The sequence below is a fragment of the Psittacula echo genome (assembly GCF_963264785.1).
Source record: "Psittacula echo genome assembly, chromosome: 6".
Classification (NCBI taxonomy): Eukaryota; Metazoa; Chordata; class Aves; order Psittaciformes; family Psittacidae; genus Psittacula; species Psittacula echo.
In genome coordinates, this window is record NC_137743.1 from 65944182 (window position 1) to 65969078 (window position 24897).

Consider the following 24897-nt stretch of genomic DNA (forward strand, 5'->3'; position numbering starts at 1 on the left):
GTTGACAAAGTATTTTGTAGTCTTGGTACTTGGTAAGTATTAAATAACATGTAGTCTTGGTAATCATTAAATAACAGATAGAAGCCATAATAGCTGAAATTGATCATGTGGTGAGCTGTGCACTTAACTTTGGTTTTGTGTGTTCAGTGCATTGTCATCAGTGGGGAAAGTGGTGCTGGAAAGACAGAAAGTGCCCATCTGATTGTCCAACATTTGACCTTCTTGGGAAAGGTATTTCTTAGCCAATCATGTAAAACTATGAACAAATCCTTCCAACGCTACCTCCAGTTTCCACTTCATTTATTCTTTAATACTTAAAGGTGTTTATGTGAGTTGTTCCACTTGAATTAGGGACAGAGTGATCATGCATGTGAGAGTATTGAATTAAGATACTAGAGAATGACCCACACCAAACCATTCAGTATTTTTTTAAAGAAAAGATGTCTGATCCTGAGTGTTCAGTGCCTGTAGTTATTTACAGTATTTATCAAATATACCATGTTTGTTTATACAGTAAAAAATGACAGATCTTGCTATGGCATAGCATTTAAATGTTATGAGTAATGGTGTTGTTGCAAAATGACAGGAAAATCAAGTGTGTAAAGTTAACCTTAAGTAGGTGTGTTTAGTTTTTAATGGTTTCGGTGCTCTGACTAATTGTATATCTCAGAGGCAGAACAATTGCAGAGAAGGAAAAAGCTGGGGTTTCCTACCTGTGGGAGACTTCCTCATCAATTTGTTGGTCCTGTTGTTTTATAAGTACAAAGGTTAATGCAGTATCTTAAGTCCATACAAGCATGAGAAAGGGATGCTATGCTTCTGAAGCAGGAATTGGATTATGGTTAAACAATATATTCTTTTCATGATCCTTCTGATCTGTATCTGTTCTGTCAAGGCAAATAACCGTGCTTTACGTGAGAAAATTCTTCAGGTAAATCCTCTGGTTGAAGCATTTGGAAATGCCTGCACTGCCATCAATGACAACTCAAGTCGCTTTGGAAAATATCTGGAAATGATGTTTACTCCCACAGGAGCTGTAATGGGGGCAAAGATTTCTGAGTATCTACTTGAAAAATCAAGGGTCATAAAACAGGCTGTGTAGGTATATTAATTGTCTGTCCTTTCACATTTATGTAATGTTTTTATTCTTTTTAATTCTCAAAAATCTTTATTTTAAATACTACTGTGTCTTCTGCTAAAGCAGTGAGCCTTTATACAGTGCTATGATGACAAGAATCATCAGTTTCTTTTGAAGTGGAAGCTAGAGTGGCTCCATTCTTTGGAGAAATATTGTAGTTGGTTGGGTTTTCTGTGTTTCACAGCTGCTAGTCCTACAACATTAAAGCAAGTGGGAGATTTGCTGCGTATTTCAGTGAGCTCATGATTAGAACATCTACTTTTTTACCTTGTACAAGATGCCACAAGAATAAACGCATGTGCTTTAAATGTATTTTTTTTTTTTATATAGGGGAGAGAAAAATTTCCATATCTTTTATTATATTTATGCTGGCCTTTATCATCAGAAGAAGCTTTCTGAATATAGACTTCCTGATAAAAAGCCTCCTAGGTAACTATCACTCACTTGTTTTAACTGCTTGTTGTAATTAGCTATTGATCAGCTCTTGTTTTCATTATGATGCCTTAAAATCTCTCTTAATCCTTCTCCATCCCTTAAGGATCTTTTTTAATCCTCCCAAGTGAAGAGGATGGACAATAAGGCATTGCGTTTTTTGTATGTGTTTGAGAACTTTAACTATTTAAAGAGGAGGAGAAAGAATCAAGCTTATTATCATGCAGATATTCTGTTATACTTTCATGTCAGGACAATTGCCTTATGATTTCTTACTCTAATGCTTCACTAAGAACCCAGAATATGCTTTGGAGATCTGTTTTTTAATTGGTATTTGTACTTGGGGTGCATCTGATCTGTATGAGTGAGGGGATGTGTGTGAAATGTTGGTAACACTATAACAGATACTAAGAAAGAATAAGCAAAAGTTAGTGCAACAGAAACAAAACCTTCTTATAAATTAGCACTAAAGTATATAATTGGAAGGTACTGAAATATATGCTGTTTCCAGTTACTGAGGGACTTGCTTTGAAGTCACTGGAGATTGTACTGATATATCTGCTAGTATGGTACTTTCTTTCTCCCTCTCTATTTAGATATATCGATAATGAAACTGGAAAAGTAATGCATGATATTGTTACTAAAGATTCCTATGGAAGACAATTTGAAGCAATTCAGCATTGCTTTAGAATTATAGGATTCACTGATGAGGTAAGAGATCCAGTTGCTAAACCATTATTGACCTTCTTTATGAAAACCACTTCCAGTGCTGCCTGTGCACAGAGTGCTGTTTGGTTTTGTGGATATGCATCTGTACCACAGAATCTCTTGTGACAGAAGTGAACTGTGGAAGCATAACCACATGCTTGGAAGCCAAGACCAGCCTGAGGTCTTGGTACTCAGAGGGGTCCGTTCACAATCCTCTGCCACACAGTTTTCTCTGTCAATAGGAGCTTATAGAACTTGGTCTCAGAGCAAGATACAAGCTTTAATAGCTATTCCAGTGCCCACGTTTTTCTCTAATAGCCTAAATATGCTCTATATATCTAATTGGATTCCTTAAAAGTGCTTTTTGTCATCCTTTACAGGAAGTGTACTCAGTGTACAGAATTCTGACTGGAATCCTAAATACCGGAAATATTGAATTTGCTGCCATTTCTTCACAACACCAAACAGATAAAAGTGAAGTTCCCAACCCAGAAGCCTTAGATAATGGTAAATACGTTTTAACATTGTCAGTTCTGTAAATGCAGTATGACTGTATTTGTGAGAATGTCTAACTCATGGTAACAGTTGGACAATGCTAGTGATTTCCATTGCATAATCACAGTCCTGTATCTTTTTCCCCAGCTGCTGCACTGCTAAGTATTGGGTCAGAAGAACTTCAAGAGGCCCTAACCTCCCACTGTGTTGTAACACGAGGGGAGACTATTATCCGAACAAACACTGTGGACAAAGCAGCTGACGTGCGAGATGCCATGTCTAAAGCACTTTATGGCCGCCTCTTCAGCTGGATCGTAAATCGTATTAATACGCTGCTTCAGCCAGATAAAAATATATGGCAAGTTACACATCAGTGAATTGTGTACTTAGTGTGTATATGGGTTCCTCCATTTGTATATTTTTGATTTTGCAGAAACGGTGCTGTGTTTATTTTGGCTAAGGCTTCAAAATGGCTTTCGTGCTGTGATACTGAATTCTGTTACCAGGACATTAACCCCATCAGATTCAAAGAGCTGAGGAGAATTTAGCGCTGAAGTCAATAGAAAGTGGGTGGTTGAGGGCTGTACAATTCTTTAGAGCCATGTTTCCAATGTAGTGAACATTAAAATCATACCAAAGGCTGGTAAATGTTTGGAATATACTGCAGAACTTCAGTATGTATTCACCGTCCTTACAATCCTTCTGCTTTTGTAAGCTGGTAATAAATAGAAATCTCAGATTATTATTGTGCTGCTACTTGAGATGTGATTTTTTTTTTTAATTTTTCATAATTACAGAAACATTCACAATGTGCATCCTTATGATTTCATTACCAGGCACTGATCTGGCTGCATCAAGCATCTTTAGAGATTTTTATAAACAAGAGAACCCCTTAGGTGATGTGAAAATCCTCTGATCCGAGATCTGTACTTGGCACTTCACTGTATTGTATAGACATGTCCTCATCCATACTTGCAGTTCTGGTGGTGACTGGTATGAGTCTGCTTGAGCTACCGCATGGACTTTTAGCAGTTCACCTTCTAGCGGCAGCAAACTTGATAATTACCCTACTGGCTGAGTACAGCAAAAACATGCTAATTAAAGCTTGACACCTTTTCTCCACCTGCAGGAGCAGACAATATCTTTATTCGGGATCTGCCTGTTGAAACCACTAGTTTTGATATAGCTGCTGTCTCTTAGTATGTACCTATGATTCTCTTGCCCTATTCATGGAAATTTGCAAGAAGCAAGTGAAAAACAAAATGTTAACAATGCTAAAAAAATTGCACAAGTTGTCTTAAGCTCAAACACACTTTTTCTTCTCTCTTTTTGCATCAGACAGATTGAATCAATTATGCAATCTTGGTTACCATATTTATTTTTATTATAACTTGGTGCTGCCAATGATGAACTTTGTTTGTATTTTCACATGCAGCAATACTGAAAATGGGATGAATATTGGGATACTAGACATATTTGGATTTGAGAACTTCGCAAGAAATTCCTTTGAGCAGCTGTGCATAAATATCGCTAATGAACAGATTCAATTTTATTTCAATCAACATATCTTTGCACTTGAGCAGGTAAATTCAACTCTGATGAGGTCTAGTTGAATCAGCTGTCCTGAAAGACAGATCATAATCTATATATCATAATCTATAAAATGGGTATGTGATTTAAATGCGAGATAACAACATCTTTCAATTGGAGTTCTGTAAATAATGTTATTGGGGCATATAGAGTATTGCTGTGCATCATAAATGATCTAACGATGATGTTGCTTTTACTGGTTCAGTATTGAAACTGTGCTGGTGACTTTGTAGATGGAATATCAGAGTGAGGGAATTGATGCTACTACAGTAGAGTATGAGGACAACCGTCCACTTCTAGATATGTTCCTCCAGAAACCCATGGGTCTCCTGTCTCTACTAGATGAAGAAAGTCGATTTCCTCAGGCAACAGACCTAACTTTAGTTGGTATGTACAAACGAAAATTCTGGGAAATAACAAATGTATTTTGATAGGGCTGAATGGACAGCTAACTTAGTTGTCCTGCTAAGGCTGTGCCATTTCATTTGGCACATATTTGTCATTGTGCTTCATTATTTTCCTCTGCTTATGTGTTTTCTGTTCTTTTCATATAGAATCATAGAATAGTTAGGGTTGGAAAGGACCTTAAGATCATCTAGTTCCAACCCCCCTGCCATGGGCAGGGAAACCACACACTAAACCATGTCACCCAAGGCCTCATCCAACCTGGCCTTGAACACTGCCAAGGATGGAACATTCACAACCTCCCTGGGCAACCCATTCCAGTGCCTCACCACCCTCTCAGTAAAGAACTTCTTCCTTATATCCAATCTAAACTTCCCCTGTTTAAGTTTGAACCCGTTACCCCTTGTCCTGTCACTACAGTCCCTGATGAACAGTCCCTCCCCAGCATCCTTGTAGGCCTGGAAGGCTGCTATGAGGTCTCCACGCAGCCTTCTCTTTGCCAGGCTTAACAGCCCCAACTTTCTCAGCCTGTCTTTGTACAGGAGGTGCTCCAGCCCCCTGATCATCCTCGTGGCCCTCCTCTGGACTTGTTCCAACAGTTCCATGTCCTTTTTATGTTGAGGACACCAGAACTGCACACAATACTCCAAGTGAGGTCTCATGAGAGCAGAGGGGCAGGATCACCTCCTTCGACCTGCTGGTCACACTCCTTTTGATGCAGCCCAGGATACGGTTGGCTTTCTGGGCTGCGAGCTCACACTGAAGCCGGCTCATGTTCATTTTCTCATCGATCACCACCCCCAAGTCCTTCTCCGCAGAGCTGCTCTGAATCTCTTCTCTGCCCAACCTATAGCTGTGCCTGGGATATTGCTAAAGTTATCATATGTATCAGGTTTCTAGACCTTGTTGTGTTTCCATTGTTACAAAGAAATAACCTGTGTCTTGTCCCTGTATGAGACTAGCATCAAGCAGCATTTATCTCCATTTACTGAAGGGAGGCTGAGACATTGTAGAATCTTGTGTCTAGGACCACCCTGTGAGCAGCAGCATTAGTGTTGAGAGTAAAATTTAGATCTTCCAGGCTTCTAGGCCCATGTTTATCCAATTAGAAAATACTGCTTCACTCCAGATTATCTCATCATAAATAGAAAGTGTGTGTTATTTCTGGTGTGCCATCTGGCTGAATATTTCCCTTCCTTCGTGCATATTTTACATATATTTTAACAAATCTTGGTGCAAACTTTAAAACATGGAGAGCATGCCATGTTTAAAACTGTTGCCCTGCTTTTTATTTACTAAAGCCACATTTTTCTCTGCTGTGTGAAACAGAGTTGCAGTTTCTTCAATGGAATGTGCAGCAGAAACTTGAACTGTTAGAGAAAAATGACAGCTGCCTGTTAAACTGCATGATATATGTACAAGATTTTTCACTTCTGCTAGGCTAAGGTGAAACTTGAATTTAAGTCACAGATAGAATGAATGCTGTGGTTTCCTTCCAGTCCTTTTTTGTCTACTAAAGCTGTATGCTTCCCTGTTGGTCCTATAAATCAGTTAATACTGAATATTGAACTTACACTTTCATAGAGGCACTTGCCTTGGTCCGGTGTCGATCAGTCATACTGCTGATCTATACACAGCACAGCAGGATCCCTCAAGGAGACAGCAAAGTGGGATATTTTGCCCTCTCCAGATGTGCCAGACAATAATTAATTCTGCCACCCTCCTCCCACCTCCTGAAGTTCCAAAGTTAGTTCTTCTAGCTTTAGATACAAGCTTGATTAAATGTTAAAAGAAAGAAAAAACTAATAAAAAATATGAGTGGATTCCAACATTAGAAGAAACATGTTTATAATATTCTCTGACCTACACAGGAAGACAGAGAATTTTATCAAATGATTTTGGCCTGAGGTCTCTAGTTGCTAGTTCAGATAAAGAAATATAACAAGTTTTACTGTATCAGCACTAATTTAATTTAAAACTATTAAAGAGCATACAAAATGTCACAGGGTATAAAAGACATTTTTCTTAGAAAGTAGTGGGGTTTTTTGTGTCAGCTCCTTAGAGGTAGTCATAGGAAACAGAAGGCATCTTTAAAAGAGGTTTTAGTTAAAAACCTCTTTTTCTGTAGAAGTCCAAAGGTAAATGAGAGATGGTCCCAGCAGGGAGATATTAACATATACTTAAAACATGATGCTCAAAGCCAAATGAATGGGGAAAGGAAGACAGGGAAAATACAAATAATAGCCATTTAAGCAAGCAAATGTATGCACAATTTTGAATTAATATAGTTGAAATAAACCTACCCCAAACCCTATTTAAGCAAACTCATAGCAAAATATGACCAGTGGTTACACTTTCTAGTTGGCTCCTCTGATAGTTTTCCATGCATGAAACTATCCACAAGCAGTGGGATTTGAAAGATGGTCTCACTGGACTAGTTTAGAATTAGCTGTTCCATTCAGAAGTGGCAGTTTGGAAGAAAGCACAGAGAAGCTGGAACACAGCTATTTCTGAACAACCTGGTAATATATGTGTTTATAGTGGTTCTAGCTTCTTGAACAGCAAATTGTCTGTAGTTAGGATGAAGATTTTATTTAGTCACTCTAAGTTACTTATAGCAATCTCTTCCCAATGTCTAGACAAATTTGAAGGCAATTTACGATGCAGATACTTTTGGAGACCAAAAGGAGTAGAATTGTCATTTGGTATTCAGCACTATGCTGGAAAGGTAAGGCCACATGATTTTTATTCAGTGCAAATCGCTGGTGTGGGAATTACTTGTTTTATCCAAAGTTTCTGGTTTAGGATTTTAATTTTGTTTTTCCAAAATTTGGGAGTCAGAATGATAAAGTTTACAGAAATGTAGATTCTACAATAAAATTTTCATGCATAGTAGTCTATTTTGGAACCCGTCCTTAGGGTTCTTTCACAAATTGTGTAGACAATAACCACCTTTTATTCTGTAAGAAATCTGACACCTGAAACATCATTACTACAATCATTTCAAAGGACCAATTCTCTGCAGCCAGAACAGACTACATGATTGTTAACATCATGTGAATGCCAGTAGTTCCGTGTGTGAGTGTGCAGAAGTATACGCACAAAATGCAATGTAAACCAGCATCTGCAATAGAACTTAAAATCCTCTAGAGAGCATTAGAAAGACTGGAGCTAGCGAGCACAGATGTTTTCTTGTACTCTGTGGCTCCTAACTTCTTTTGTTCTTAGCAGTTCACCTATTATTTTATAAGGGGAATAATGGGCCAGTTGTTTTACGTAACATGAGCTTTGCTTGTGATTACAGTCCCAAGTCTTTGTTTATGAACAAAACTGAAATAGCCGTGTTTTATATAGTTATCAAGGAAGTCCCATCTCTGGCTCATAAAACTACAGAATTTTAAGACATGTTCTAGTAAACTTTGTCCAGCTTTCTGGCTTGTTAAGAATAACTAAAATTTCACACAGGTTTAGGAAATTCTTTGTAACCAAATGGCCAAGTCATAAAAACACTGCTGGCCAGTTCTGTATTGCAGGAGGACATTCAGTTTCTGTGTAAACTAATGGACTCCAGTGCAATTGGGCTAGAGAGGAATATTGCTAGTTTCTTATTTCACACATAAATTGTAAGTTTAAGCTTTAATGAAGTATCTCTGTTACACTGCATCATGCATACCATAGTTACATGTGACAAAGCATGATGCAACAGGATTTAAGCCACTTAACCCAATTTGATGTGCAGTGGAATGCTATTAATATAGGCGCCGTTTATAGATATGTCGCATACTGAAGACGCTACTGTAGCTGTACACTTTGCAGATAGTTCATTGGCATGCCAGAGCCAAATTAACTGGTCTACTTGGTCATCCTCTCTGTTCACATTTTAAAGAACATAGTTGGTTTTTGCAACTTTTCTGATTCTCTTTCCCATGCTAGGTATTATATGATGCCAGTGCATTCCTTGAGAAGAACAGAGACACACTTCCTGCTGACATAGTGGTGGTCTTGCGAACTTCAGAGAACAAACTTCTTCAGCAGCTGTTCTCTAGCCCATTAACAAAGACAGGTATTTTCTGCACAGCTTTGCTAACATTGCAACATGTTCAGCTACCCACTCCTCCAAAATTGTAATTGTTTCTAGACAGTTTCTTTTTTAAATTCTTTTTCAGCTCTGCTGTTTAAAGTTTCCTAGATAGCTAAAATGTTATTTTATTACCATATTTTATTATTTTTTAAACATGTGGACATGAATTCTTCTAAAAAACCCAGAAAGATTCATCCCTCACTCCAGAGAAAGGGCAAGAACTCATTCTCAGAGCTGAATGAGAATATAGGAGTTTCTTGGTTCTTAGTCTGTTACTAAGATATATTCTCAGTTGATAGATTGCACTGTGTCTTACAATTCATAAGTGCTGTAATGTAGATCAAGTTGTTTTGAAGTTAATAGCCATCTATTTAGAGGCATAGATGCAATAAATAAAGTTTCTTACAAGTTACAAAAAACACGTACAAATCTGCTAGAATTAATTCAGTTGATTTAAAACTTGTTGATACTGACATTAAAGTGCACTGATCTATAGCTGAATAGAGCAGCAATATGAGCTTTGATTACTCCACAGATAGATGACAGAATACCATTAACCTGTACAAATGATCTGCAGTATACATGCAAACAAGGCAACAGATGTACACATCTCTCAATACTTTCCTTATATGTAAAATATTTTTTCATAAAAAGTAAGAAAAAGATGTAATACTAAGGAATGATTTAATTATGATGGATTGTATTAGACTGCAAAAATTATTGTAATCTGATATGACATATGCAAATGATGTTGTATTTTTAGGTAGAAATAAGTGTACGTGCATTAGTTGCGTGAAGGCTTATTGTACATAGGCTGTAGATGCAATTCTGTGCCTGTGCAGCAGCCCTGTCTGGGATTTCTGCATCCTCAGTAGCCCAGTCATAGCCTCTGGTGGTGCATCTAGTCTCTCTTGAGATTTCTATGTACAAAAAGAACATCTGGAAAAAGACGTATATTAGAGCCTTCTTTGCACATGTAAAATTGATAGCACAGTATCTGTTTATATTCTACATAGGATAGATTCCTGTTAAAATATCTCTGTTCTTTTCTGTAATTAGAAGGCTCTGGGTTACACCTCTTCAAATTATGCTTTTAGAGCTTCTTGAGAGGTGAGGAACCAATGAGGAATCTCCTTCTCCTTTCAGCTATGACAAACTGAGATGGAGGCGAATATAGTTTAAGGTGGAGTAGGATTGGTTTATGTCCAAGTGGGGAACAAAGAATCTTTCTGTCTAACTTCCGACATTTCAGTCTGTTAAACTGGTAAAAGAGGTTCTTTTACTCATGCTAGATGGTTCAAACAAAGCAAAAAATAAGCTCATATCTGGTCAAATGTGCCTCTGCATCCCTTTTTACTAGCCATTTTATATCTTGGAGCTCATTGTGAGAATGAAACAGATTAGGTGCTTTATCCCATTTATCAGTCCAAATGGTTGTAAATATTACATGTTTGATCTTATTGCCATTTTTAAATCAGAATGCTGATGCTTTCGTGTAAAGTAATTTTCCTCTGGCTTTTTAGAGATATTTTCAGTGGCAGCAGCACTGAACTTGGGTATTTTGCCCTAGATGCATAAAAGCTTCGGTAAGAAGATAGTTCTCATTGCAGTAATGTATAGTTACCATGTTACTGGGTGTATTTCCACTTTATTTTTTTAAATGAATTGTGTGCTTTCTGCCTCCTACTGTAGAACCTTTCCATGGTGAGCACACAGCAAGTTCAGTGTTACATGTATTTCTGTCAAGTTGGTACAGGACATCCTGTTAAAAAATGATTGTGTGTATGCTCCTGTGCACGATGTTACAAGAATAGCTTAAAACCCTTATGTCATTTTTATCTTTTGGAAAGTCTTTGTGATTTTACACTCTTTTTTCTGGCTGTCTAATATAATTGGCACTCACAGCCTGTGTTGGGGCCTCTGTGTTCTCAAATCAGATTGTTGCCAGGTTTAGTTTTGGCAGCTTGCAAGATAAATGAAAGGTTTGGCTGAGAACAGAAGGTATTGCTGGCAATACTGCTTCATCTCTGCTCAGTGAAGAAAGATAATGCTATTCTTTTAACTTTCTACAAAGAGGCTTTTGTAAACAACAGTGACTGTGTAAATGCTCCATCCTACTCTGTCCTTGCTTCTTAGCCTCTTCCCTTCATTCAACATGTACTTCATTCCTAAAGCAAACCAGAAAAAATACAGAGTAAGGTTCATAATCTTGATCATTTTCTCCAGCTTTTTGTAGATTACTGACTGATGCGAAAGTTAATAATTTACGTGGAAGCCATATTGCATCTTTCCAGGTAACCCTGACTTGAAATGAGCCTTCTGCCAGAATCTCTGGTGTTTTGTTTGAAGATGAGTGACAACACATTCTCACATCTGCTTGCAACTAGCGCTGGAATTTGCAGCGTAGGTGGTTTTTGCCAAGCAGCAGTCTCCAATATGTGTAATGGTCACTAGGTGGTGCTATCCCAGAAGCAAGAGAGAATTTGTGACTGCTAACATAGGTCTGACAATTACTGAAAATGTAGTTCTTAAATACCAGTAAGAACAAAAAGATGCCTTTCCCACCCTGAGAAGATCCTCTGTTTGAAGTATATTTATATAACTGTCGTGTCTTCTGCTGTCAAAAACTGAGCAGCAGCAAGAAAATAAATATTAAAAAGAACTAAATTTCTTTACTAATTTAAGATCATATTAATCCCTGCAATTTATCAAATATACTTATCCCCTCTTAACAAATGCTTCTATTTCACATTGGCAGACTGGAGTTTAAAGGGCCAGAAATTAACAGCAGGACATTAAATATACATCTGTAGTAGTAATTTATGTTTAAGAGAGTGCACAATTACTGATACAAGATATCAGAACTTAAACATTCTGTCAGTAATAGTGTGGTGTGTACAGCATGTTTTGTCATCTTTCAGGGGAAGCTTAGGCACATTCAGCACGTCTTGGAATCCGCACTTCCTATGGGTCTTTATGAACATATTCTAGTTTAATCTAACAGTTCTCCCAACTGCTTCCATATTTGTCCAGAAAAAAAAAACCAAAAGTTGCTGCTACCTCAGTCGAATGTGCATGTTCCCATTCAGAGATAATGTGTTCCTGATTGCCTCTGGGTTTAGTTTGTCAGCATCACAGAGAGAGTTTTATTAGCGTCAGAGAGAAAGGGAATTATGTGACCTAGAAAATAGAGTCCCCTTGTAAGAGAAGAAGGCTTTAATTGGAAAAATTAAGGAGAGCCTTGGTACATTCGCTAGCGGTATCGGTGAGGTGGTCAGGCGATTTGACTCTCTGTCTTGATATTCCAGGAATACCACCATGTAAGTGGTGGTACCATTGGATTGCTTGGGCAAGCACCACTGGGGCTTTTCAATATTGCACCTTCCTCTTCCACTTTTCCTCTCTCTTACCTTATGTCCCCAGCTGACCAGATCATGCTGGTGGGACAGGGAGGTGTTTCAGAGGGACTTCATCTACTCAGAAAAGCTGCAACACAACATGATTCTCTACTCCTGAAACTCAATTTCTGCAGACTTTTTTACCTTCTATCACTCAGACTTGTAGAGCTTTTGTCAGGGTTGCTCTGCTGTGCCTTAGGTCCTTACTGGAAAGAGTGAGAGTTGCCACCTGCAGAAAGGGAAGGGGAAATCCTCCAGCCTTCCCACCAGCAAAGTAGAGATGCTGGGAAACGTCCTTGTCTTAGCTCTGAGGATCTGTATGGGCTGGGCTTGGCTGTGTAGATACACAAAGCCAAGTATCATTACCACTACAGCAACATCATGTCTAATAATTTTGGTAGCATTGGGTATTCTTCGCAGATTCAGAGTCATATTATATCAATATATCATCCATTGCTAATTAAACACTCCTTGTTCTTAATGCCTACGTAGTTGAACATAATCTGTCAAAGAGAACTGGGATGAAAGTTTTCACAGTCTTCACTGAATAGTTAAGATAGTGATGTTTTAACCAGGAAATATTTTTTACCAAAATAGGAGGAAAATAGTTTGTTTCTTTTTTTTTTTTCCAAAACCAAATTAATTACAATTAGCCTGCATAAAGGTCAGTTCCCGTCCTCAATATTGATTTTTGGTCTGTGTTCTTTGTGCCTTTGAGTCTCCAGCCCTGCTTACAGCTTTTAGACAAAAAGTTGTTATAAACAATGTACGTCTCATAAAAAAACACAACACAACCAACTAACGGACCATATGCTGAGAGAGAATGTGAAAAAGCTTCAGGCTTTCTTTATGCACACTAGAGAACCCAGGAATTAGGACCTTCTGCAAAATCACAATAATTGTTTTTCACCACTGCTTGTTGACAAGAGTATTATCTCAATATTAATTTGTCTGTAACTTTGATATTGACTTATTCCTTATGAAGAGTCAGAAACTGAAGGAAACAAATGGATTTTCTTGCATTTCAGTCCTTTGAACAAATACTGCCGTGCATAGAGTAAAATCCTGGCCAGTTGAAATCGTAGATACTTTGCCATTGTTTTCATTGGAACCATGATTTGAGCTTGTCATGTTTGTCACTGTGCATTCCTACTGAGCACAGCCCTTTCTCTAGTGATAAGTAGTGGGAGGTCTCTTGGCTTGACTTACGCACTGAAGTAGAGCATGTTTTCATTTGGGCTTAGCAGACTTTTTTCTTTTAATTCCATACATCACAATAGAGAAAAACACTCAAATACATCTTAATTTCACTAATTTATCCTACAGTAATATCTTTTTATAATGGTACTTTTGTGTTAGTGTTTTCACCTCTAAGAGATAACTGCAGACACTCTAAGTCACATGAAACAGAAACAAAGCCATTGTAATTATAATTTCTCTACTTAAATATGAATCAGAATTTATGTTTTGTAAGAATTGGGTCAAGTTAATGGAAGCTATGTTTTCACTCAGGACACAGAGGCTTTCCTGCTTCTGACTGGTCCGTATGTTAAAAGCATATAAAAGTTAATCATTTTTGCTTTGCTGCCAGTGTGTTGTGTGCAAAGAGAGGCTTTAAACCACAGCTGTGCAATGTAACAATTGTGAACTTTACTGGGTTGCAGATGTGGGACATCAGTAAACTAAGTTAAATGTAGCTTAACTGAGTTTGGGAGGTAGGTTGTTAGATTACTTTTTATTTAGTGTTTCTATTGAGCATTTTATAGATCAGTGTTCCTTTTTTCTTCATATTCTAAAGTTTTGCGTCACAGGACAAATGCAGTACACAAATACAAGACTTGCTAGCAGCAGGATCCAAAAAGCGGCCTAAACTAGACCTAAAAATGGAACTCATGTAGAAACGGAACCATCAATCAGATCGAAGTTAAGGTCTCACTCCGGCAAAAGCCTTATGTAAGCCATAATAATTATTTACTGTTGAGAATAACTCCCTGTAAATAAGGAGTGTCAGTGAATCTCTGGAATTGCACATGGCAGTAAGCACAACAGTTGAGAAGGGTCAAGTTAGATTTATCATGTTTATGTTTGATAAAGGGTGTTGCCCAAGCAGAAGTCCACTGATTTTAATATGAGACTTCACAGATTACATTGTACTGAAAATGGGCAGAGGGCATAGATTTTTTTCCGGTTTATTTTTTTGTCTCCGAGTGTTTGCGAATTGAATCCTAAAAAGTGTGCAAGTGAGCAAGTGTAAGAACAGATCTTGATGAGCTAACTGATTTCATTCATCATAGGCCATTCTCAGTAGAATAAATCTTGAGAATATTTTTCTTTACCTTCAGAAGAGGAGGTATCTCTTTGATTTTTATGTTACTAGCCTAACTTGTCAATTCTATAACGAACATGATCTCACAGTAGTGAATAATGATCTTAACACTTCACTGTATACTAATTAAATTCAAAATGTGTTGATACTAAGGAAACAAAAGCTGTATTACATAGAAGATTTTACCAGTTTTAATATTAACTAGTAGACTGTGGGATCTCACTGTGCAGCATATACAGAATTTAAATAGAGAAATGTTCAGAGAACATTATACAGTAGTTGTTTTAATGAGTAACTTACTAGGCAGTTTTGACAGGCAGTATGTGCTGTAAGGTCAAACTGTGTCAAAGATGCTTGGTACATTATTGGAAGCATTCAGTAGCTTTCAAGATAAAATTCTAGAAGAGCAATTATTTTTAAATTTGCTGGTGAGTTTGCAGAGCAGATAAATTTGTTGAATATTCAGATAACTGTGCTGGTGTGAATATCCATAATGTTTTTGGTGTGTCCTTTACAAAGAATGTGCTTATATTTCATATTTTTTCAAAATAATTGAATTAGGTGTTAATGTATCGAAGAGATTAATGTAGTTGGTGGAAAACAAACCACTGAGTCTCTGCTGGATTTTCTGTATTTGTTACAGAGTATTCCATACTCAGAGAATGATGTCTTTACTATGAGTTTGTACTTTTATCTGTTTTCTTTATTCACTCACCCTACAGCAAACTGTAAAGATCTGTACTTCTCTAAACCATAATTATCTTTTCTCTTATTATTTTACTTTGTCTTACTTATTCCAACCTGATTTGGCTTGACGTAGAAAGCATATAAATGAATTGCCTGGACAGGAGGTCATAGGGTGTGTCAGAGACAGGAAATGCATTTGTGGGTGTTTGTATGAATGGGTATTTGTTTCATTAGTTGTGGAGATAAAAATACAAGTAAGAACGACGTTTTGAATCACCACAAATGTAACTGATTGTGCTCTGTCTGTGATAATATATGGAAGCGCTGAGATCCAGAGGAGCAAACATTCAGCTGAGAAGGCTTTGAGACTTGGTTAAATTAGTAGTCAATATCATTACTGCTTAGATTTAAAACTCAGGGAGGCAGGTGACGTTCATGAAGTTCTGTAACTATGTTTCATGCTAAACTAAGACTTTTAAAAGACAGCTCTTCTCTTGAAGTGTCAAAACCTGGTTTTGACACCGATTTTATTCTGTCTAGCTTAGGGTCTCAACCCCTGAGAAGACTGATAGTCATAATGAGGTCAGAAAAAATGTTCCTCCATTTTATTCCATGTGCTTTTGGTGAAATCATTATACCTGATTTTTTACCACTGAATTCATTAGGAATCTTCACTGGCTTTAACAGGATTTTCATCAGATTGTGTATGTAGGCAGCAGCTTCAGCAGCAGGTCCTAAGTGATGGAATATGTACCATAAAATGTGTTATACATTACATGGAGAGGGAACATACTCTGTAAATACAAACAGTGGGCTGGAAATCACAGTTCTTGACTCCTCCTGGGTTTCCTGTTCATTCACTGTTCTAGTAGAAAATTATTTTGGCCTCCAGTTGAACTGTTAGTGTTTGATGACAGTCCTGAGAATGTCAGAGAAAAGATTCTGAGGTGTGAGCTACCAGAATGCTTGCTGTTGCTTCATGTTGGTGAAGGAACATAGATAAAATACTGAGATGACTACCATGTTCTTAATAATCAGACTTTTACTTTTCTAGGTAAAGCATTTGTGATTGAGTATGTTTGGGGAATCTTACCTAACATGCAAGGGAAAGGATGTCAATTACATAAAACAGTGGGGGAGACCAGAGCTGAATCAGCATGTGTGGTAACCGTATTTTCAACCTGTGTATGCTTTTAGAAATATTCTTCTAAATACCTCTGGAAGAAGAAATAAACTTCTTGTCTCTCTTAAATAGAGGTAATTAGAATAAGGGGGGTTTGGCTAATGGTGAAACTTAATGGAGAACTCCTCAACAATGAAGTCTTCACAGTATATACACCTCTGTAGTTTTCTTCTAATCTCAGTTACAGATGTGATACAGGAACCAGGGCAATCTGCTGGGGCAACAGAAAGCCTTGTGTTAATGGTGAGGTACTTTGCCATGAACGCAGACTGAGGTGTTCTGTACTGTCTGCTGTTCCTCAGAGATTTCAAGGTTTGTTGGCCAGATCTGATTATATGCAATGGCATCAAATCATACACAACTAAAGATGTGGATGGAAATCGATATCTGAAAGAAATGGCGCATGTCTTCTGTCAATACATAAACTATAAAAAGCTGAACTACAGCAGCTTTGAGACTGACCAGATAAGGCTGTGGCCAGCCTGTCAGTCAGTCTCCAGCTAGTCAGGGTACAGACTAGACTAAAGAAAATTCTGGGCACCAGGCAATAGAAAACTCCAGCCATGTTTATACTATAACCTCTAACTGCTTTTTCTAAGCAATTTTTCTATTTCTTTCTTTTATTTTCTCTTTTGTCTAGATGCATCTTTGGATAGTTAGCTCTTAGCTGTACTTAGCGTGCCACTCCCCTCTGCCACCCTCTTTTCCAGAACTATGTGTTTCTCACTTGTCCTCTACCTGGGAACCTGTCTATCTCGTGATCAGGATACAGCATATGTGCTTTGCCTGCTGTCTGTAAATTTGGTCATCTCATGGGACTATGATGTTCTGAGAATCACATAAGGTTTGCTTGTCTATTCTATGATCATCTATGTGCCTGTGATATTTCTGCAAATGTCTGCATTTCAGTGAACACGCTCCTGCTAGAGTCAATGCTACGCATCTGATTGAGTTTATTGAGTATCTTGCTTAAGGTAGCCATTAATACTCATGGTTGTGCTTTAAAAATATTTTGGGCTCTACCACAAGATAATTATATGTCATAATCTGTTCTTCTTTACTAGGTGAGGGTAAAAGCTAAGACATTTTTTGCTGAGATCATACATTTACATATCTTGAAATATAGTAGACAGTTTGACTTCCATTTCATCTCAGCTGCTGTCAGTGTCTTTCTTCCCTTGAAGGCTACAAGAAGTCTACTAACCTACTGTGTTAAAACATAGCAGCGATGGTGCTTACAAGCAGTTTTATTTGTTGCTGTAAGCATCATGCTGTGTTTGCCAGTGTGGCTTACTAAATGTGGGAAGTGACCACTGAAGTGTATGCAGTGTATGCAGTAGAAGGCATAGCAGCACCGAATTTACTCTCAGGTTCTCCAATCCCAGTTCAGCAATGTAAAGTTTTTAAGTATCTGTAAATATGATCTCTATGATACCATGCTATAAGACTAAAGAAACCTTTAGTCTAATTGAGACTCAGGATCAGAATTTCTTAATTCATTATGGCATGTATTTGTAATTTCAAATAATCTGGGTCAAAAAGTGGATCTTTTTTGCTCCTGAAGCAATTATATAATTAGGTTGTTCCCAACTGAGCCTCACTATTACTCAGTTTTCATGATTATCAGATTCTGTTTTGTAATATGGATCAGATTTTGCAAATACTATTTGTTATTTTTGTTTACTTATTCTGGATAGGAAGTAAAGTGATTCTCTTTTCAGAATAAGCAGCAGTGAAAGTGTGTCTGTATTGATAATTGTATTCTAAAGACAGTATTTTTATAAATATATTCTTGTGTAAAATGTGTAGTGTATGAGAAAATGGGATTCTTAGCTTTTGTTGCACAAGATTAGCTTAAATTACTTCAGTGACTGAAAAGAATAGAGTTTTGATAGTCAGTGACCAGATTCAAATTAGTACCCAATAAAAAAAGTACATGTATTCATTTATAGTTGAGCTAAGAAAAGCTTAGTCTTACAGTAGCAGAAGATGAAAATGCATTATGGAGATAAGCAGTCTACTTCCTTAGGCTAGATAAAATGTACTGAAAGACACAGAAGAATCTGTGTGTGTCAAAGACATTGTCTGACTCTGTACCTCTTCGGGAGTGCAAGTGCTTAGCTGTGATTAGAAGTAGTGTCAATGAAATATTAATGCATTGTAGCATTTCTGACCATATTATACTGTATCTACATGGTGTTTCAAGTAACCGCCCTTTGTCTGAACCAGAAGCATGAAATAAATTAATAAAATATATGAGGATAAGGAAAGATCTTGTACTGTGCCCTCTATATAATAGTAATATCCCTGCTACAGCTTGTACAGTAAGGTGACATTGTCATTAGGCTCTTTCTCTGCAAGTCATTTGCACTTCACAAACTAGATGTATCAAAGCTTAATGTAATTCTTACCTGGCATGCTCTTACTCTGGGAGGAATGATCTATTGCAGATATAACCAAAATGAGGTCATAGATACAGTGCTAATATTACTAATATTTGCTTGATATTACTTATAGAACCCATCACCTAAGAGTAATGAAGCACTGACAAACCGTAAGTAACATCAGAACATCCCAGCCAGAGTGTACTTTTCCTAATTAGTATAGAAAGTCAACTGCTGAACAAATCATTAATTCAGCCAGATCACACAGTGAGTAAGTGCCAGGGATGCAAGTGAGAAGCCAGTAATGCTGACTAATCCTTTCTGAGGTCTAGAGAGCACTTCCAAAGTCCAACCTGATAAAGAAAAGCCCATTTCTTCTTTCTGTGCTATGTAAATACTTGAAATACTTTCAAAACTTCTCCTCCTTGGCTTTGCATAATAGAAGAGATGCAGTACCTTGACAGTATGGTCTTTCTCACCTAGCTGAGATGAGGTGTTAGTGAAGAATATGTTTTACAGAGATGTGAGATCTCTTAGACAACTTCAAGACAAAAGAAATTTTGCTGAGCACTGGCACAGTGAGCTTAGCCAGTGAATGCATCGATTTTTGTGCTGATACTTCTTTTTCTGTTGGAAGCTCTTGAAGCATTTCATAAACTTTAATGACTGAAACTTCTCATGCATTAATGACATTCCTAACTTTATTGAACAGAGAAACATTGGGGCTGACTTCCCCACTGACACAAATGAATCCTAGAGACCTTAGTCTCTGTTCTGGCAGGCATATAGGTAGGAGCCTTCATTTTTCAGATGAGCAGTCCTGTTGAACTGAAAAGGAAATGCATGTGAATGAAATTAAACGTACATGTTTAAAAGATTAATCCTAATTTCAACCATTAACATCTCTCTGCTCCCTCATGAATGCCTTTAAAAAAAACAAACAAACAAACAAACAAAAAACAAACTTAAGAAAAATTTGAGAGGGTTTTAAATTGCTTAATTGATCCATTTTATGGGATTGCATTTAATATAAGTAATATTTTATTTGAGGCTACATGGATGTCACTTGTATTTTCTCTGAAGTGTTAACCATGTAATAGGTGTGAAGGTAGGCTTCTGAAAGGCACAGTGCAGTCTTTTAACCTTTTAACCTTTCAAGGAACCCATGGCAGTTTTAACAGGCTATGTTATTATCTAAAAACATTTGTTCTTCAAATACTGATGTTCTTCACAAAGTGGAATAACATTTAATTATTTTTGGTGTGTAAAGTGACTTTGTAAATGAAAATCGAATGCAGAGACTGGTACCAAATATTTACTGATTATAAACACCATGCTAACTCTTGGTGAAACATTTCTTACTATTTAGACTAAATTTCAAACCACATATATTCTGTTTATTAGGTTTAATGGCTTAGACATTTTAAAGATAGGTAGTTATTTTCCTGAACATGAACTACTTGAGATTGCTAATTCATGAACTTTCATTGGAGCATGATTTCTTCTTAGGAAGAAAATACTAGTAGCATTTTTCTACAGATTTCCTCCTATGCTGCAATTCAGTAGTTAATAATCACATAAGAATTCACTTGACGTAAGCACTGATACGAATTCATTCATAGAAGAAAGTAACTAATGAACAAAATCATGATACATAAAGCATTTTGGTTTTTATGAGTAGGAACTGACCACTTTTGGGTTGTGCTTTTTTTTTTTTTTTTTTTTTTTTTTTTTTTTTTTTTGCCTTCATTAAAGATTTTTATGAATAAAAGTATTTATTTCTTTGCTTGGTTTGCCAGATCAGAAATGTTTAGTTTTATTTTTGCATGAAGAGCCAAAGGGGGCTCAGGGATATTAATTATGAACCCTAGAACCTAATGCCAGCAGTATGGTGAACTTTGAACAACTATCTTATTATGCTAAATTTTATTTGATCCTTAGAGTTTCGTAAGTTGTTAGTAATTTTAAATATCTGATTCAGTTTGTTTCTTCTCCCAACTCCCCTCTTTTATCCTACATTGTGTCATCCCAGACACAATGCAGTGTGTCCCCCAGTGCAGTGCGTCCCCCAGTGCAGTGCCTTCAAGCTTCAGACTTGCTGGTCTGAAGCCTAACCAAAACCATCTATTCCAGGTTTTCTACTTTAGCCAAAAAGGCACAAAAGTGTAATTTCTAACATGCAAAAATATCAAAACTTCAGCTGAAAGAATAATAAATTCACCAACTACTTGCTCATTAAATTCCTCATTTTAAACTTAAGAGACATACATGATTATACCTTATGTACCATGTGTATACAAGATTTTCAAAATGGAGTTGCAGTTCTCACTAACCAACATGGTATAGACTAAAACAGTTGCCAAAATCACGAACACATCTTGTGTTCTGCACTGATTCAGACCTCCAGGTAACATTCGCTGTTAGATCTGGAAGTGACCTGCGCGTTTTGCAGCATTGTGTCAATCCCAATGCCAGGAGATTAAAAGATAAATACTTTTAAAAATGAATGCAGAATGTTTGAATCGCTCCAAAGAATGTCATTGCTGGTTTGAGTGCTGGCCCCCCAGACTGTTCTCAAGGGATTGGTATTTTTCTTGTTTGGAGGAAAGCAAGAGCCAAAGTTCCTTTCAGTGTTATGTGGACACTGGGTTTGCTCTGCTCTCATGCAATAATTACCAGCGATTAAGTGTTCTTGGTTTTCTTTTTTCCCATCCTGCCTCCTCACCAATTATGTAATATATAGTTTAGCAAAACTGTGAAGACTGTTTAGAGATACTGGCTTTCTGTAAAGCAAACAGCTAAACACTGGAGTTGATGCAAACAAGGCACTTAGCATCTGAAAGAAGTGTTAACACTTTATTTACATTTAAATTAAAATGGACACTTATTTATGTGTTCTGGTTCTGAAAGGTGTGTGGTACATCTGCAGAGGCCTATTGTTTATTCATGCTGTAAATCCTTTGAAATGTGTTAAAATGCTTCCCACTCATTATAAAAATCCTGCCACCCATGGATTAGGGCTTTGATGTCACCAATCCTGCTTCAAAGGGTTCTTTCAATGCTATTAATCACAGTTTAGCCTCTGAAGATATAGCCAGAGAAAACATTTGGACATCTTGTGCTAGACTTGCTAAAACTTTGAAATACACAGAGTGTCTTGCATATGCACAGTCCTGTATCACTTCCTCTCTCTTCTCTGAGCCTTTATTTTTAAAAGCTATTTTGTGATGACTTTGGCTTTCCACAAGTACAGAGGAAAAAGTTTTGGACACGTAATACTGTACACTTAAGAAAAGGCACTTGTCTTTCAATTGACACTACAATGTGTTTTTGCCTGAGGAATTGAGCCAGTCTTTAAAAACCCCAAGGGACAATAAGATCAGGGATTAAGCAGGCCTATATGTCAAAAGGTCAAAAAAAGATACTGTCTTATCATTTTCTCATCTCTTTCATTAGTTTGCAATCTTAAGATGCTGTCTAAACACTTCAGGATTCACATGATTTCATAGAAACAGGATTGTTTCTGCTGCCTTTTTCTCTTCTAAATCTCTCAATGAGTTGCAGAGAAATTGATTACTAGCGATTGAGCTGTATGCCTTTGTGCTGTCGTTGTTTTCATCAGCTCAGTAGCTAAGGTCAGTGACATACCACCTTATCACTGACTTTTTCCTCCCTTTTAAATCAACACTGCAGTCTGTCATGCCCATGCTGAATACTCTGCAGGCACAATTGGTAATGGGCAGGGTGTGGAAGAAGTGTGGTTTGGTGTCTGCTGTTTTTTGGGCTATTGTACAAACTGAATTTGCCACCATATAATTTTTTCCCTTCTAAGCTTCTTGAACAGTTTTTGCAGTATGTATTTCTTTGTTTTTGAACAGGTAACTTGGCACAAGCAAGAGCCAGAGTGACAGCAGCATCTAGGTCTTTGCCTCCACAGCTTAGTGCTGGGCGTATCAAGGTTAGTAGTGTTCCCTTTGAAGACAGGCAGTTGTTCATAAAATATTACAGTGAGATTATGGACTCGATGCTTAACTGATGTAGGTACATAGTGAGGTTCTTAGCAAATTAGAGTCTGCTTTCACATCAGAAAACATTTACCTCAGCTGGGATCACTGTTTCCAGTTCTCGTGAGGACCCTATTGTAGAATCCGGTGAAGAATCAATATATTACTGAATAGTGTTCAAACTTTTGAAGTGAAATCTGTTATACCGATGGCAATATTCCTCTTTATTTCAATGAGGTCAAGGTTTTCCTCTGGCAATTTTGGCCTAGAAAGAGATTTAATTAGGTAAAATTTGAATAGTGTATTTGAAAGTATGAAAAGCAAAATGGAAAAAAACTCCACGTTCTATTCCTTTTTTTAATTCTACTTGCAAGTGAAAACAGCACACGCAGGGATAGATGGCCAGAAAAGAATGACTCGGCAAAACCACGATTCTTTAAAAGAGCAAATATGGAATTTAAACTATACTGAATTTTGCCATAAAAGTATGTGGCATAATTACAGAAGGGTGGGATAATTTTATGGCAGTTAATAGGTTGTGTTGCCAGCTGAGTACACTTAAGCAAACTTAAGCAAAACTCTGTGACTCAAGCTCATTGCATGTATACCCCCTCCCTGCTTCCCAAATAATACTGCTAGAGTTAGCTTAGTTAAGGGTTCTGGAGGGGAGTTTGCCTCCAAATCAGACAATGATAACTTTTAAAAATGAATGTGGCAACAGCAACTGTTCAAAACTTTACTGAATTTTATGTTCTGGGTTTTCTATTTCTTTTCATTTTCTCCTGTTATTAGGAGCTCACACTCAAATGTGAATACAGTAATTCATGTCACCCAGACATCTGTATCCTTCACTGTACCTGCACATACAGATGTGGATTTCAGAGATTTATTTCCTCTCTGGTATAAACACTTTCAGTGCTGAAGGACAGATTATGGCCTCTCCAATTTTCTTGTATTATACACACATTGTCTTTCACATCCATCTATATTCAGCAAAAGCTTTCTAAGCATGCGTTTTATTGATACAGCTGGAATGGAATAGAGCAGTTCCCTTTTAGAGCTTTAGTAAACACAGTCCATTACTAAGTAGTGTTTAAGTGGTTTTTACTCACCCTTTGAATTTTTAAAGGAGCTAAACCACATGCAGCACTATTCAGAAAATGTTAATTGAAATAGTTTTTAGCCCAAAATAATTTATTATTATTTCATAAAAATTCTAATTAAAACATCTTCAGGAAAAAATATTTTAAATTACTGTTTTACAATTTGTTAAAAAAAATCCAAACATCGTAATTTTGTTTGGAAGTTTGGAATTTTTATTTTTTTTAAGCTGTTTTGCTTAAAGTTTTTTTTTTGGTTTTACAGTATTTCATACCATACCAGCAGCAGGTGTGGTCAGTATGTGAAAGTGATTTCCAGTGGCTTCATAAGGTGACATGATGTCGTAAATCATTCTTTTAACATTGTTTCAGAATATTATAAGCTGTTTTGGGGGGTTTTTAGTGATGGAATAGTTTATGTTTTGTAGGTCAAGCTGTTTTCTATTTCAGATGTAATCATATAAACGTATATTGTATGTCACTACTACTGTCATGAAAGAATGTGACTTAACTGTTGAAATATTCTTCATTTTAGTTTAAAAAGAGTAGCTGGTGATTTAAAACACAAGATTATATCATGATGGTCTTACTATGTTCTATCATTTTCTACCAAGCCAGTTGTGATAAAGCCTATTGCCTGTTGTACATGCAATTATTGCCCTACCATAAAATTGCCTGGCTTCATAGACATGCGATGTTGTAAATTAACCAGAGGCAAAACTTGTAAAAATTCTGACAGGAAGATCTCCCTAGCTTCAGGGCCTATCAGATTATTTCTAATGGAAACTTGAAATGTTTCTTGTCAAAAAGATTTGGAAATTGATCCTGGTCCTTGCAGATTGCACAGATCAGGGTTTTCAACTTCATCCATAGAAAAAGGAATCTCATGATACTGCTTTTACCTTGATTTTCTGGGAGGGCAAGAAGAGACTACTACATCTCCTCCATAAGTGTTTCTGACCATCT

General features: G+C 37.0%; 1 protein-coding gene across 1 annotated transcript in view; it reads left to right on the forward strand.

Annotated features, from left to right (window-relative positions):
* The window catches only part of MYO3B (myosin IIIB), a gene marked incomplete at both ends in the record, with an annotated part of 209923 nt that overhangs the window by 109273 nt on the left and 75753 nt on the right, over positions 1-24897 (forward strand). The window contains 11 exon segments of the mRNA XM_080622032.1: positions 148-231; positions 896-1098; positions 1469-1567; positions 2167-2281; positions 2659-2785; positions 2921-3131; positions 4209-4356; positions 4597-4750; positions 7408-7496; positions 8702-8831; positions 22706-22785. Of these exon segments, the coding sequence (XP_080478158.1) occupies positions 148-231; positions 896-1098; positions 1469-1567; positions 2167-2281; positions 2659-2785; positions 2921-3131; positions 4209-4356; positions 4597-4750; positions 7408-7496; positions 8702-8831; positions 22706-22785 (1440 nt within the window).